The sequence below is a fragment of the Vidua macroura genome, chromosome 15 (genome assembly GCF_024509145.1).
Source record: "Vidua macroura isolate BioBank_ID:100142 chromosome 15, ASM2450914v1, whole genome shotgun sequence".
NCBI classification, from domain to species: domain Eukaryota; kingdom Metazoa; phylum Chordata; class Aves; order Passeriformes; family Viduidae; genus Vidua; species Vidua macroura.
In genome coordinates this window covers 17,184,071-17,199,032 of record NC_071585.1, presented here as the reverse complement: position 1 = coordinate 17,199,032, position 14,962 = coordinate 17,184,071, and the positions used below count along the sequence as shown (strand labels likewise).

Below are 14,962 nucleotides of genomic sequence, written 5' to 3'. Positions count from 1 at the left end.
AGCGCCGGTGCCAGTGTCGGTGCGGCGCCGGTGCCGGTCTCGGTCCCAGTCCTGCTGCGGGGCGGTCCCGCGGGCGGTGCCGGTCCCGGTGGCGGTGCCGGTCCCACGCCGGTGCCGGTGCCGGTCCCACGCTGCTGCGGGGCGGGCCGCGGTCGGTGCCGGTGCCGGTCTCGGTCCCAGTCCTGCTGCGGGGCGGTTCCGCGGGCGGTGCCGGTCCCGGTGGCGGTGCCGGTCCCACGCCGGTGCCGGTGCCGGTCCCAGTCCCGGTGTCGGTCCCAGTCCCGGTGCCGGTCCCAGTCCCGGTGCCGGTCCCGGTCCCAGTCCCGGTGCCGGTCCCGGTCCCACGGCGGTGCGGGGCGGGCCGCGGGCGGGGCCGGGGCCGGGCGCAGGCCGCGCCCCGGGGGCGGCGTTGCGGAGCGGGGAGGCGGCTCCGGAGCCATCGCGCCTGCCCGGCCGGCGGCGGAGCTCGGTGCAGGGGAGGGGGGCGGGGGGCGGCTCGGCGGCGGGTCTGCGGGCCCCATGGGCGGGTGTGTGGGCTCCCACCACGACTCCTCGGGCAGCCTCAACGAGAACTCGGACGGCACCGGAGGTGAGCGCCGCCGCCGGGCCGGGGGGCCCGCGGGGGGACCCCGGGGCGGGCGCTGCGGGCCGGGGCCTGCGGCGGGCGGGGGGAGCCGCGTCCGGCCGCCGGCCCGGATCATCCCCCGCACCGTCCCCCGGCTTCTGCACGGATTCTGCCCGAGTTTTGCCGGGGCGGCGGGGCCGGGCGGCGCTCGGCGGGCGCTGCCCCCGGGCACGGCCCCCGCCCCGCGGCCCCGCCGGGGCCGTGCCGGGGGCTCGGCCGGGGCTCTGTGGCCGGGCGATGCCGGGCAGCGGTGTCGGGTCTGTCTCGCTGGGCACTGCTGGGGGGGGGGGGGGGCTCAGGGACGCGCGGCCCCTGCTGCAATACAAGCCGGGCTGGCGAAAAAGGGCCTGCCCCGGGGCTCCCGAAGTTTTGTTTTCCTCGGGCTCCGCTCCTTGTGGCGTGCGGAAAATGATTCCTCTCAGCTCGCTCGGGTCCTGGCGGTGCTGCGGGGCCGGGGTTTGTTTTTCAGCCGGGAGAGGTGCTGGGCTCCAGCCGCCCGAGAGACGGGAGCGATTCGCGGCGGCTGGAGATGCGGGATGGAGCAGCGTGGTCTCTGTCGCTCTGTGCGAGTGCACCCCGACCTGGGCAGCAAAGCCAGCGTGCAAACGCTGCTGCAGTGGCAGCAGCCTTTCACCGGCGTGTTTTTCTCCAGCTGAAAGCCGGGATGATTGCTTTTTCAATGCTCTCAGGTTTGCGGACCCCTGATGTTCTCCAGCTGAGCTGTGTGTGTTTTATAGTCATTTAAAGTCAGCCTACCAACAGGACGCTTGACTTATAAGTAGTCCTCACGCATGCAGGGTCCACAGATTTCAGGAGGAGAATTGCTGATCTGGGTTTGTGTTTTCCCCTGTGCCTCACAGAATGTTATTTAGCAGTCTGGTTTTGTTTCGGGTGTCCCAGCTGATGGGTGTTCTTTCCATCAGTGACTTTGCTGTCACTCCATAATGTAAAAATATGCAGCACTTGGAGTTGTGTCTGAACCAAACATCTGCTGGTTAATGCCAGATACAGAGTTCATGTTAATACCAGAATTCCAGCTGCTACGAACTATGTGGGATTTCACAGAATCCCAGAATAGTTGGGGTTGGGAGTGACCTCTGGAGATCGTCCAGACCAACCCCCCTGCTAAGGCAGGGTCACCCAGGGCAAGTGACACAGGGACACATCCAGGTGGGTTTGGAATGTCTCTGGAGAGGGAGACTCCACAACCTCCTGTGGATTTAATCACATCAGTGTCATTAAAAGGAATTTTATAGCTCTGAGTAGTATGAGTCTTCCTTACTCTAGTAGTAAAAAGGGAAGAAGTGGGTTACCTAAAATGCATCTGTACTAAGCAGATTTACCAACCAGTAAAAACCTGCAGGAGTGCTGAGCAGAATGGACCAGTCAAAGGAAAAGAACAGCAGGAATCATCGCATACCCCAAAGTCTTGACCAAAAAATAGCGTTAAAAGCGCCACTGGTGCTTGTCCTGAGATGTGCTTTGGTGTTATGAGGTGAGATCATGTCACAGAAATAGGCTCGGTTTAATTTCCTTGCTCTCTTATCTCACCTGTGATATCGAATGAATGAGATAGGAGAAGAACATGATCGGGCTTTGGGTGATATTGTCAAACAGATTCCACGCCCCAGAGCAGCATGTGAGGTGGGCAGGCTCCATCCAGGCTTTCTGTGTCCCTGCCTGGTGCTCCCAGGGCATGGCACGGCACTCTGCTGCTCTGGGGTTAAGTAACCCATTGTGCCTGGTGCATTACAACAGCAGCTGGGCTTTCAAGATGTAAGAGATGTGAAATTCGTGTCAGCTGGCTCGTGTTGATTCATGCTCTCAGGGTAATGTTCCTTAAGGTTGTCTCGCTGAAGTGAGAGGCGCTGAAATTTCACTTGAATTATGAGCTTCTTAGGACTGTCTTAAACAATCAGCTCCAGTGTGCAATAGCCTGTTTTGTAATGCTACAGAGCTGTTCCTGCCTCTCCACAAGGAGGAGAGGGGAGGGTAGGTTAAGCTGGAAGGAGCTCTGAGTATCTCCCCTAAACGTGACTCCCCAGGCGTCAAAGTCCAGCCTGCCCTGGTTCCGAGCTTTACAGACTCTGCCAACGTGCCCTCACCAAGCCTGAAGCCTGACTTGCTCTCTCAGGGGAGCTTCTGTCTGGAGGCATCAGCCAGTGAACCAGCTGAAGCACAAGTGAACACGGTGTGGAGTTCAGACCTGTGCAGGGAGATGGCTTTTTCCTGTTTCCCAAGTGAGGCTCATTTCCCCCAGCTCCGGGGTTGTGACCTAACCCGCTACATTCGCTTTCAGATTGCTGTCGGTGAGCAGGGCCAGAAAAATTTCGAAATCCTAGGAAGGTGTTTTGGAACATGATGATGATTCTAACTTGCCAGTGATGGACTTGTTTTGGAGAGGCTTTGTCTTTTCCCCAGAATGGAAAAGTTTCCTGGAGAATTGCGAGCGCTTGATTAGACAGCAGTGGCCGTGCGGGGTGCTGGGTGAAAGCAGGGCCAGCTCTCAAGTCTGATTCATCCCAGTTTCAGTTTATTCCAGGGCAGTGGGGAGTGGCAAAATCGTGCTCAATTGTGTTATTGGAGTTGAGAGGAGGGTTTGTCACATCCCTGTATTCTCCTCAGTGGTTTTGTCCATGGCCAGCACTTCCCGTTGCTCGTGTGCAGCTTGGCAGAGCTGACGGCACGTCCTGGCCACGTGTGCTTCTTTTGTCTCTTACTGTGGGCATTTTTCAAGGTCAGGATGCCTGTGTGTGTCAGGAGAGCTGGTGTGGATCCTCAGGTGTGTCTGCATGTGTGAGATGGAGCTAATCAAAAGCCCAGCTTATTGCACAGTTCTGTTTGCAGGAGGAGGCTGTTCCTCACCAAGAATTTAACAGATGCTGCTCTGCCCACCGGGCTGGAAATGAAATGGGCTTTGCAGATTGGTACCAGCTGTTTCATTAGCTCTGCTCACCAGGACTTTGTTTGGCATAGACAGGAAAAGTTCCTGTCTCGATGCTCGATGTGTTGTAGCCCAGCAGAACCAAATTGTGGTGGGTGTCCTGGCTGGATTTACTGGGGAGTCATTAAGGGATGTCATTAACTGGTTCATAGACACAGGTTTTCCCCAGTTCATCCCTTTAGCTCAGCTCACAGCCCAAGGCTTCAGGAGCTGAGCACTACATCTCTTCCAGCTGTGCCCTGCCAAAGGTGACCGAGTTCCTGCAGGATGGTGAGAGCAGGGGAGAAATAATTGTTCTGCAGCCACTTCCCAGGCTGTGTCACCTCTTCACTTGTGCTTTTGGGATTGCTTTGGGCTTGGAATGAACTGCTGGAACACTCTGCCCTCGTGCCTGTCCATCAGGTATGTTCAGTTGAGCAAAACCAGCAGAGCTGTGCCAGCTCCCATCCCCACAGGCAACTCTTGGAGGGCTCCTCAATTTCTTTTCTCTTTCCCGAGGGGAGCAGCAAGAGGGAAAAGGAGGAACCTGTTCATTCTCTCGTGGCAAACTCTCACCCCTCTCAGAAGCTGCATATTACTTTGTCTGACGTGGTGAAGCTCAGTGAGACAGTTACTTGTGTGGAGTGAGGGAAAAGCAGGGGATACAGCGGCTGGAAGCACAAGTCATTCCACATTAAGGATTTTGGCTGCAGCTGTCTGATTGCTGCTGAGCTCTCCTTGACACGGTGCTCGCCTGCCTGCTGCAGTTCTTGTCGCCCTTCCTTGGGAGCAAAGATGCTGATTCTGTTTGAAATTTGTCTTCTTTCCTGCTGCCCCCATCACCCAGCAGTGAGAGCAGGGCCAAGTGGAAATAAGGCTGCCAGAATGGGAGATGATTCAAACTATCAATTCCTCCCGTGGAGTTTGATGCAGTGCTGGAGCTTCATTAACTCAGAGAAAGGCAAATATTGTGCTCCACCTCTGCTCTCAGCAACTGGACAACAGTTTCTTAAATATTTTCCTTGAGTGCTGTGCAGGGCTGCGTATCACATGGCTAATTGGAAGTCACAATAACTGCTTTCATGGTGCTTCTCTGCAAGGCTGACCAGGGGAATTTGCATATTAAGCAGTGAGATTTGTTGCTCACAATTGCACTAATGCAGCCGGGCTCTGCTTGGCTGGCACGGGGGGGGGTTAAACAAGCAGCTCATGACTGAGCACTTAAGAGCATTTGGTGCCTCCCTTTTGTACTGGAGCACACAAAGAGTCTCCCAGAGGGATTTTTCAGTGGGTTGGGTGCAGGCTGTGATGGTTTTTCACTGCCATCTGAAAGGGGCACCTCTGGATTTCAGGTAGTTCCTGCTGGCCTGGAATACAGGGCTGGCAAAAATATTAATAAATCAGAGCTGGCTTTTGCTGTTAGGCCCTGCTAGGGGGTGTTTTGTATGGTTTGTTTTGCTTTTGGGTTTTTGTTTTTTTTTTTTTTTAATGGAATAACCAAAAAAGCTTAGCATGGCTCTGAAACTTGCTCCAAATCCTTCCTGCTCCATGCCTGGGTGTATTTAAAGGATGTGTAGATGGAGCACTTGGTTTAGAGGTGGCAGTGATGGGTTAATGATGATCCTAAAGGTCTTTTCCGACCTAAATGACTGTGTGATTTCCACAAGAGTCATATGTGGGTTTTATCAGGGCTTTGGAATAAAAGTAGCCTTTAATAACTCTTATTTCCTGAGGGCTGGGCACCCACAGCCTCCTGGAGATTATTGGGATCTGGGAATGGGTGCTGACAACCCCTGATAATTCAGTCCCAGGTGTTCATCTCCTGGCGTGTCACTCTGCTGCTGTGACACTTTTCATTTGTAAGCTACAAGACTCGGTTTTGTTTTCCAGGTGATAACAAGGAGCTCTCAGAAACCGAAATAAAGTGTTATTTTTGCTGTTAATAAGGGCTGGCAAACGAAGCTGTTCAGTTTCCTTTTTGGCTGGTTCCTCCATGTAATTGTTTGTTTGGCTTCTAGATGAAGTGATTTATTTTAATTTCTCTGTTTGGGATTGCAGCGTTGAAAACGACAACATCCTCCTTCACTGAATGTTACATACAAGAAATTGAACAGTCATTGTGCTTTGGAGACTTCTGATAAATGGAAAATATTATTAGTTGCCAGCTTGAATAAACTCCACAAAGCAGCCATCCACTCTCATTGCAGCAAGTAACATGATAGCTATTATTTTTCATGTGAATGTTGAATAATATAATTTATGAGTCACAAATTTATAATACAGTTGAAGCCTGAAATACAGATTTGCCTTGTGGTTAAGTTGCAAATTCCTGTGAGCCTTCTTGTAGGTACAAGGAAGGGTCAGGTTGGCCTGAATTGCTTTGGTTGCCTTTAAAAAAGGAAGAATATAAAGATCTGGAAAGTTCCTGAGCAAGTGGCCGTGATTGAGAAGGGAATACAACTCCTCTTTATAATTTAGAGTGTGATGTAACAATCACCTTCATCCTCTTTTCTAGACAGACACTGTGTATAAATGTCTGATACATTTTAAATTATTTTCAGTTTGCCACCTTGGCTTTCACTGCCTTAAAGTTCAACCTTCTTTACTGCAAGTATTTCAGTTGGGTTTTATCTCTTAATCCCTTTTTTTTTTTTTAATTTTGTGGGGTTTTTTTTCCCAAAATAATTTATGGCTCCTACAGAAAAGTGTAGGATTTTTTTTTTTTTTTGGGTGGGGGGAAGTTCTGTCCCCCAGCAGCCAGGATGGAGCAGGGAAGTGTCCATGGAGCATCCTCTGAGTGTGGAGTGTCCAACCAGGGAGGATCCTTTGCTTCTCCTTCACCTTCCCTACGTGCAGGTGCTTTGGGTGGAGCTTGGGGAGGTTTGTGGGGTTTGCTGGAAGCTCTGGAGGATTCTTCCTCCTTCTGCAAGGCTCATAATGAGAGTGCTAAGGTTCAAAATCAGGAGGGAAGGGCTGTTCTGTGGAGGAATTAAACATCTGGAATCAGCAGCCTGGTTCCTGACTGTGGAATAAAACCCTTTTCTTGCACTCTGAGGTTTTCTGTTACAGTTTCATCTGCTGCTTCTGCGTTGCCTGGAAATTTAAGAGTTGACAAAACAGAAATGTTCCACTACTTAGGAAGTAAATGAACTGTCAGTTTTGTTAGGGATTTTTTTTTTTAATTTGGTTTGTTTTCTTGTTTTTTAAGAAAACAAAAAGGTTTCCCCTCATGTGGGGATTGTGTCTGCAGTGTAATTCAGTGTTTCAGGCTGAGTTATCCATAGCAGAAGAGGTGATGGATCCAAGCATCCTGCAGGAATGCTCGTGGATGTGGGAAACACCTCCAGCACAGGATGTCAGCTGATACTGCACTGTTTGACCTGTGTGCAGGGAAAATGTCTTTTGTCCTTTTTTTAAGGTTCAGCTGGAACCTGAATTTTGCATTTGCTGCCTTGTGCTGGCCCTGGCACGCTCAGATTTAACGCAGGTGAGAGCTGGACAAAAGATGGGGCGCAGCAAACTGCAGGAAGTGCTTTTGTTCTGTTCCCCATTTTAGGAGTAAATTAAAATCTGTCCCAAATGCTGAATGAGGCTGAAGTTTCTTAGACTACCTTAAATATTTAAAATGCCATCAGTCTCATCCTGAGGCTTCCCAGCTCTGGGAGATGCAAGGGCACTGCAGGTTCTGCAGGTAATAAATGCAGGAGCAATGATTGGATGCTACCAATTTGCAGGAGCTGCTCCACATCCACTTGACCTCTCAGGCCCGATGGAAAACATTTGGCAATTGTCCTTCCCACAGCAGAAATGCTGCTGGGCTTGTGGATTAGAGCAGTTTTAGCAGCTCCTCCCTTCAGCCTTTTCTCAGTGTCCTTTTCCCTGCCCATCTCCCCCTCTCCTCAGTGAGCAGGATTTAAAAAGGAAAATTCAAAGCCCTGCTTGAAAGCCATTTGTGGGAGGAGATGGGCACAGCTCTGAAGCGCTGAATTTTTTTTTTTTTTTTTTTTTTTTTTGGCTTCTGGAGAATCTCAGATGTGCTGGAGGATTTTTTTATATGTCTTGTCTATCTGTGTGTGTATAAAGACATCCTTGTGCTGCAGATGAGGTGGAAGGGAGGGGATTTGGGGAGTTTCTGCATGATCTGTCATGTGGTTTTTCCCCCCACATTCTCAACCATGAAAGCAGAGGCACTTCACAAATGCTAGTGAAAAATGCTTCAGTAGTTTGCAGCAAGAACAGGTAGTGCCCAGGGGGAAAGGATTAGAGGCTAAAATGGGAAAATGTGTCACACAGAGCATGGTAGCTCTGCACATGTTTAACAGGGAAAGTTTACTCTTAAAACATATATATTCAGCCAGCATTACCACCACTTTTCTATAAACAAATTACTTTTCATCCCCTGAAAAGATAAACATTTTAAAGCTCGTAACAGCTTCCAGTTTATAATAATGTATAATAAATGTAGCAACTATAAATAATTCTCTTAGTTCAGACAAGAGATTCTGGAGGGAGGCATTTTTCACCTTTTCCCAGAGGAGCTGTGTGCTCTTTGAGAGCACTCCCAGGGCCTGAAATGGCATCGGAAGCAGAGCAGGGCACTTTGGGATTGGAAGCTTGTTACCTTGCTATTTTTAAAATCCAGGCATGAAGCTCCATCTCTGCTCCCATGCTGTGATGAAGGGCACTGTGGATTCAGCAGAAGAAGCTCGCCGTGGCATTTACTTTGTTGCTTTATTTCCCTGCCACAGAACTCTCATCTCCTGTGATTTCCTGCCTGTGTGGGTAAATACAGACTCTTTGTAAAAGAGCACCTACAGAATAGCAGAGGCTTCCTGCAGCTGCCAAATGCCATTTTCTCCTCTCTGCCAATTGTTTTTTTTTTTTTTTTTTTGGCCCCACGCTACTGTGGGAGCACCTGAGCCTGCAGCAGAGCATCAGCAAGCACAGGATAATGGCTGGCTGGAGAATTTAAGGAGAAATTGTGAATTCCCGTGCACTGGCTGCACAAAGCATTTCCTGGAAAAGCTGTCACCAAGCCCTGTCTGTGTCCCACGTGCTGGATTCGTGCCTTCAGAGTGGGTTTGGGTGTGTTTTTCTGCCCCTCAGGTGCACACAGAAGCTGGGTATGTCAAAAGAGGCTCTTTAATGCAGAATATTGAGCTTTGAAATGCTCCTGAGCCATTGCACTGCATCCCTGTCCCTCAGAGGGGACGTGCCCCGAGTGGGAAGGGGACACCCAAATCTTGGGACATGCAAACCTATTTTAGATGTGTTTTTTTAGTGCAGGTACAAATCCCATTCCTACCTAGCATGGCTGTGGCTGCTCCCAGCTTGTTACCCCTCCCCAGGGTGAGAAGACACAGGAAGGAGCAGCTGGGAAGTTTTTTGGGAAGCAGGATGGTCACCCAAAGGTTGGGTGCAGTTTCTCTGGCTGGATGAATTCCCAGGTGGGATAAATTTGGTGGCAGTGATGCCTTGAGAAGGCTGAGCTAGAACAGAGACCAGACAGAGCTACAGAATAAAGCAGGGATTCATTAAAAGGATCTCCTCCATGGATCCACCTTGGGCAGCACCAGAGCCCAGCCAGGGCTGCACCCGAGATGAACCAAAATGGCACAAAATGAACCCAAGATGAGCCAAAATGGCACAAAATGAACCCAGGATGAACCAAAATGGCACAAAATGAACCCAGGATGAATCAAGATGGCACAAAATGAACCCAGGATGAACCAAGATGGCACAAAATGAACCCAGGATGAACCAAAATGGCACAAAATGAACCCAAGATGAACCCAAATGGTCCCAAAATGCACGAGCGCTCCCGGGGGCTCTCACTGGGATCAGCTCTGCTCCATTTGCACCTTGCAGTTCATTGTCCCATTCCAGCTTTAGCCCAGGCACTCCCATCCTGCTTGTTTTTCTCTCTCCAGCCCACGCTGTTTGTACTCCTGGGCCTGAGGTTTGGATCATTTGTCCTTGGTGCCCAGCTGGAGCAGGAATTGTTTTGTCTCCTGCTCTGTGCAGAGAGCTCAGCATCCCTCATGTGAAGCTCAGAATTGCACACTAAAGCAGCTCAGAATCTGCTGCTGATGCCTCAGGTTTTAGCTTTTATATTTTTCAGAGTCAAACATGTTCAGCTGAGCACTCCAGTTCTTCCCACTTCCACGGAGCAGCATTCCCAGATTTGCCAGTGCCCTCATGGCTGAGGCTGAGCCAAAATCTCCCTTTCCCTGGGCATTTCCATCCCCCCAGTGCCTGAAATGACCAAACCTGCTCTGCAAACAGGTGGGGAATCACAGCTCCCAGCTGAGGGGGAGCACTGGGAGGGCTGAAGAAGAGGAAAGCTGTCACAGAGCTATTTAAACTTTGTTTTTTTTTGAAGAGTTAGATTTCACTCGTGAGTTGCATGTTGATGACTTGGCTCGGTGAAACACGTAGCAGACTGATTTTTTTTTTTGTGATTTTTTTTTTTTTTTGCTCTGTGCCCACATAAGTTCGTTACAAGCACATGGGTTCCTATAAATACGAGTGCTTTTAGAACAAAAATACCTTCTGTGAAGTGCTGATCAATATTGGATATTATCCTGAGACAGGTTTAAATGCTCATTTGAGACGAGTTCTCACTCTTTTGTGCGTTTTGCACATCCATAGATCTCCATTGTGTGTTTATCCAGCTCTAAAAGTAGTTCTGGTGCCAAAAAAAGCTCGAATTTCAACAGAAAACCACATGATTATTGCTTGACTGAAGTCACACACTTCCAGCCACTCACAGATTGGATGGCCCCACATGGATATTGCAGCAGAAATCCCATTTTTTGCTGCCTTCGTGCATCCCAACAAATTGCATTCCTGGTGTGTATCCAGGGCTCTCCTTTTAATACAGCACTAAAATAGCTCCAAAAAATACTACAGGCCCAGATTTGGCTTTATCTGAAACTCCTGCAAAATAGAGCAGGGAATACAAGATTTTAGTCTGGCAGCTGGGAAGAAAAAAGGAGCAGCAGCATCGTCAGATTGTTGTGGTTTGGTGTTACAAGGCAGTACCAGAATAAAAATCCTTTCGTTGTAAATAAGCTTTTAGTTCTTGAGCTCTGCCTCGGAATGGAGACTTCCTAATCGAGGGTAGACAGAGATTATTTTCTGTAAACCTCTAAAAAACACTTGGACTGTGTTTGGGGGTTTTGTTCTCTTAAATAACACAAACTTCAGAAAACATTCTGGGTTCCTCTCAGTTGTTAGAGGTGAATCTCAAGGGCTGTGTGTGCTCTGGCTCCCTGGGAAGTTTTCTAATTCTCCTAAATATTGGTGTGGTAGGAATTAGGTTGAAGTTGAGGAGGAGAAGTCGTGGCTTTTGGTTAAATTATCACTCAGGCAGCTTGAAAACTGAAATTTTAGCTTGAAAACTGAAATTTTAGCTTGAAAACTGTAATTTTAGCTTGAAAATTGAAATAATCTGCTGGGGTTTGGAGTGTTGGTGCTCAGCAGTGGGGAAAACACAATCAGCCACTTCAACAGGAACCCAAATTTCTCTTTTTTTATCTTTAACATCACAGGAATGGGTGGGCTCCAAACATTCCCCAATCTCAGCCTTCATCCATCCCAGGATCAGTTGTGATCAGTTCTCAGGGAGCAAAATTCCTCAAGAATTTTTAAGTTAAACTTATTTAAATTGATGCTTACCACAACTTCTTCAAAATACTGCTTTGGGAAATCAGAAGGTTCCTTTATAAAATTATTTTTTTCCCCTGCTTTATCCATCCCAAAGAAGGTGTTTTATCTTAGAAATGCAACTGCAGCTCTTTCTGACTCTGATCATGTTTTTCCTGATGATTGGTGTGCTGCAGGAATGGGAAAGGAACCACATTAGCATTTTATCTTATTGTGCTGGGAAACTTATTAGCAACAGTTAAATCATTTGCATGAAGCTCACATTAGTTAGGAAAATATTGTAGATATTTGGGGGTGGGGGAGGAAGTGTTTTGGTTGCTGCCATTGTCCTGCTTTAACATCTCTTGGCAGCTCTGTCCAGAGGGATGCTGAGCTGCTAATCTGATAATTGAGCCCGTTAAAAATTGCATTTTATTAACTAAAAAATCCATTTTATTAAGTAGTGACAATTCAGCTTAAAACAAAGTCCTGCAAAGTCCAAGATGGCAAAGGCTTCTGTATCTCTGCTTCAGTGCTGTGTCAAACAGAATATTCAGCCTTAAAAATTCTCCCAACTGATCTGATCTTGCCTTGAAACTCTTTCCAGGTTTGCCAGCTCAGGGATTCTGTCGCTATCTGATTGCTGTGCCTGCCAAATTTCCAGGCTGAATTCATCTCCCATTGATAAAGTGCATTTCTCTCTGCTCACTGCATTCACCCTTCCTTCCTTCACACGTCTCCCTTCGTTATTATGATTTAATCAGGGGATTCATTCATTAATTTGTTTCGTTATTATGAATTAATATGGGGATTTTTTTTCCAGCTGAGGGGACTCTCGCCCTGCAGTTCAGGTTTAGGGATCTGCACCATTTCTTTTCTTGTGTTTTGAAACTTCCCAGCTTTTGCTGGTTTCTGTCGAAGGTTAATAAATGAGGAGCCCTTTTTCTCACAGAGCATTTTTCTATCAAGGTGTTTCGGAGATTAATGTTTGTTAAAGGCAGTTGTGGTGCTAATAACAGGGGGAGCTGTGTGGATGCTGCTCAGATGAAATATTTTTTAATGCATTTTTCTCCTGCTCATCCTCGGGTCTGAAAGTGGCCCCAGTTCCGCTGCTCTGGGCTTTGAGATGCCTTTGTTCAGAGCTGTGGAATCAGCACTTCCTGGGCATGGTTTGCTCATTAGAGCACAGTAATTAGTGAATTTGTCATGGACTTGCATGCGGCCATTCTTGTGAATCCTTTCCACTGCTGCAGTGAAATCAGCAGGTTTGGGTGTTGGGGTTGGGTTTCCTTTCAGGAGCTCCTTTCCCTAAACCAAATAATCACACCTGCCCTGAGAAGGCGTGGGAGAGGTGGGCTCTTGTTTTCAGATGGCTGAAATAAGAATCTCTTTTTAATAATGCATTCTCATTGCCAGTCAAACTTCTCATCCTTAATTTGAAACTGTTTTCCCTTGCAGAAAGGGGAACAGGGGTGAGAAGAGCCTCTGTCTAGTAATGGAGAGTTCTGCTTCAGCTCAGAACTTTTCTTGCAGACACTTTAAAGCCCAGCATCTTCACACACTTATTTAATCTGTTATTACATCAATTATGTCTTAAATCATGGGAAAAAGTAGGGAAAGTGCATCTGTCCTGCCAAAAAGGTCTGCTCTTGCTTTGCAGTGGTGCCACGGGAGAAATCAGCTCCTTGAGCATTCTGGTGAGGACCTTTTTAGAAAAGACAAGCTCAGCCCATGGCCGAGCTCTGCTTCAGCTCCTGCTGGCTGTGGAACAGCTGAGAGCATTGCCAGCACCGTCACTGTGCTGCCAGTTGTGAGCCTGCCCTGAGTTGTGGAGAATTAAATGCCTTTTCAATCAAATCCTGTGATCCCTGCCTTTGAAAGGAAGTTACTCAAGGGCTGCTGTGTCCGTAGGAAACACTGAGCAAGCATCGCTCAGGCCATTAATAGAGCTAAAGCCTCGTGTGCTCAGGGACTTCTGAAAGAGATCAGATTAATTTGCTAAAGGTGGAAAGGCTCTGGCTGCTTTAATCTCGCTCCATTTCAGCAATTTAAATGAAGAGGGCAGTTTCCTGTGCTCCCTCCAAGGTCCTTCCATCTCAGGAGGTGCCCTCTGTGCGTGGCAGAGCAGGACGCCTTGATTAAGTTCTTAATTTGGGGGGATTGGAAATGCTTAGGGTTGGATTCACTGGCACAGCGTGCCCAGAGCAGCTGTGGCTACCCCCTGCATCCCTGGCAGTGCCCAAGGCCAGGCTGGGTGTCCCCACCTGGGACAGTGGCAGTGTCCTTGCTCACGGCAGGGGGTGGCACTGGATGTCCCTCAAGGTCCCTTCCCACCCAAACCATTCTCTGATTACATCAATAGTCCTTGGGGCTCTAACAGGGCTATTTTTTCCCCAGGAGCATCCCCAGGGGGATAAAAAGGCCTTGAAAGGATGGAGTTTTAAGGCTGCTTTGTTCACGTGCTCCCATTTACAGGATTGGGTTGGTTTGGGGCTTTTTTCCCCCCTGGATGTACAAGACATCCAGGTGTTTATACAAGTTGCAGCAAAGGTTTGCACATTTTTCATTTTAGCTTAGATTGCTTTCTAATTATCTGAGTAATCCACTGATATCCTTATCTGTTATTACTTGCCTCTAACTCGGGGATAAATGTGGATTTCTTAATAAAATGTGTACTTGAAGGGTAGGGATTCCTTATGGCCAAGAGGTTGGTCATGTGTTCTACACTAAATTCCAGCTGTTGAGCTTTATCCAGCAGGGGTGCTGGAGTTTCCTGGGGGTGACTGTCCAGGAGAACAGAGAGGAGTTGAGTTTCAGAATTGAATGTGAAATATCAACTTTACTATGAAAAACTACCCTGTAAAATAGGACTGAATAAAGCAGCAAGTATTGTTCTGAGAAATCCAATTTCTTAGATGAAATCTTTAAATGTTTGTGTGACTTTCACTTTTCTTTAAACCAAGCAATCGCCTTTCAGTTTTCCTCAGGCACCTGAGGAACATAATATGGAAGGGTAAAATTAAATCATTAAGATAATGTATGTTTGGGATGTGTGTCAGGTAAGATTCCTATTTTCAGCTTACACTGAGCTCTTAATTAACTGATGAGCTTAAGCAGCTGAGATACAGTAATAGTGCATTTAGTTAATTGGCTCATGTGAAACTTTATCCCTGCCAATAACTGTGACACTGGAATAAATTCAAGACATGGTGTTAGATCCTTTAACTAAGCTAATTTAATCATTGGTCATTGTAAAAACAACAACTTGGAGCCTTTTTTTTGGTCGTTCCCTCCTGGAATTCGTGACTGCTGTGCTGGCAGCAGTGACATGGCAAGCGTGGCATGTTCAGCCAAAAAAATCCTTGGGAACATGGAGCTGGCCATCTGTCCTGAGCGTGATACCTTGAATTACCCAGATTTCAGGGTTTGCTGGAAGGGTTTAATGCAGCAAAGCTAAATGAAGGCTGTGCTGAGATGGGGTCTGAACACTCTGCTGGCTCCTGAGCAGTTTTACCTGAGGGAAAAACCTGAGAAAGATGGAGAGGGAATTCTGCAAGAGCCTGGAGTGACAGGACAAGGGGAACGGGTTCACACTGGCAGAGATGGATAGTGGGGAGGAATTCTTCCCTGGGAGGGTGGGGAGGCCCTGGAATGGGTTTGTGGCTGCCCCATCCCTGGGAATGTCCAGCTGGGGCTTGGAGCAGTCTGGGATGGTGGGAAACTGTCCCTGCCCATGGCAAAGGCTGGGACTGGGTGAGTTTAAGGTC

The 14,962-nt window shown here is 48.2% G+C and overlaps 1 protein-coding gene across 1 annotated transcript in view; it reads left to right on the top strand.

Moving 5' to 3' along the window:
- Positions 1 to 390: 390 nt before the first annotated feature.
- Positions 391 to 14,962, top strand: part of UBTD2 (ubiquitin domain containing 2) — a 43,289-nt gene continuing 28,717 nt past the window's right edge. The window contains exon 1 of the mRNA XM_053991418.1: positions 391 to 589. Coding sequence (XP_053847393.1) covers positions 520 to 589 — 70 coding nt within the window. The 5' untranslated portion in view covers positions 391 to 519. The remainder of the gene's footprint in view (positions 590 to 14,962) is intronic.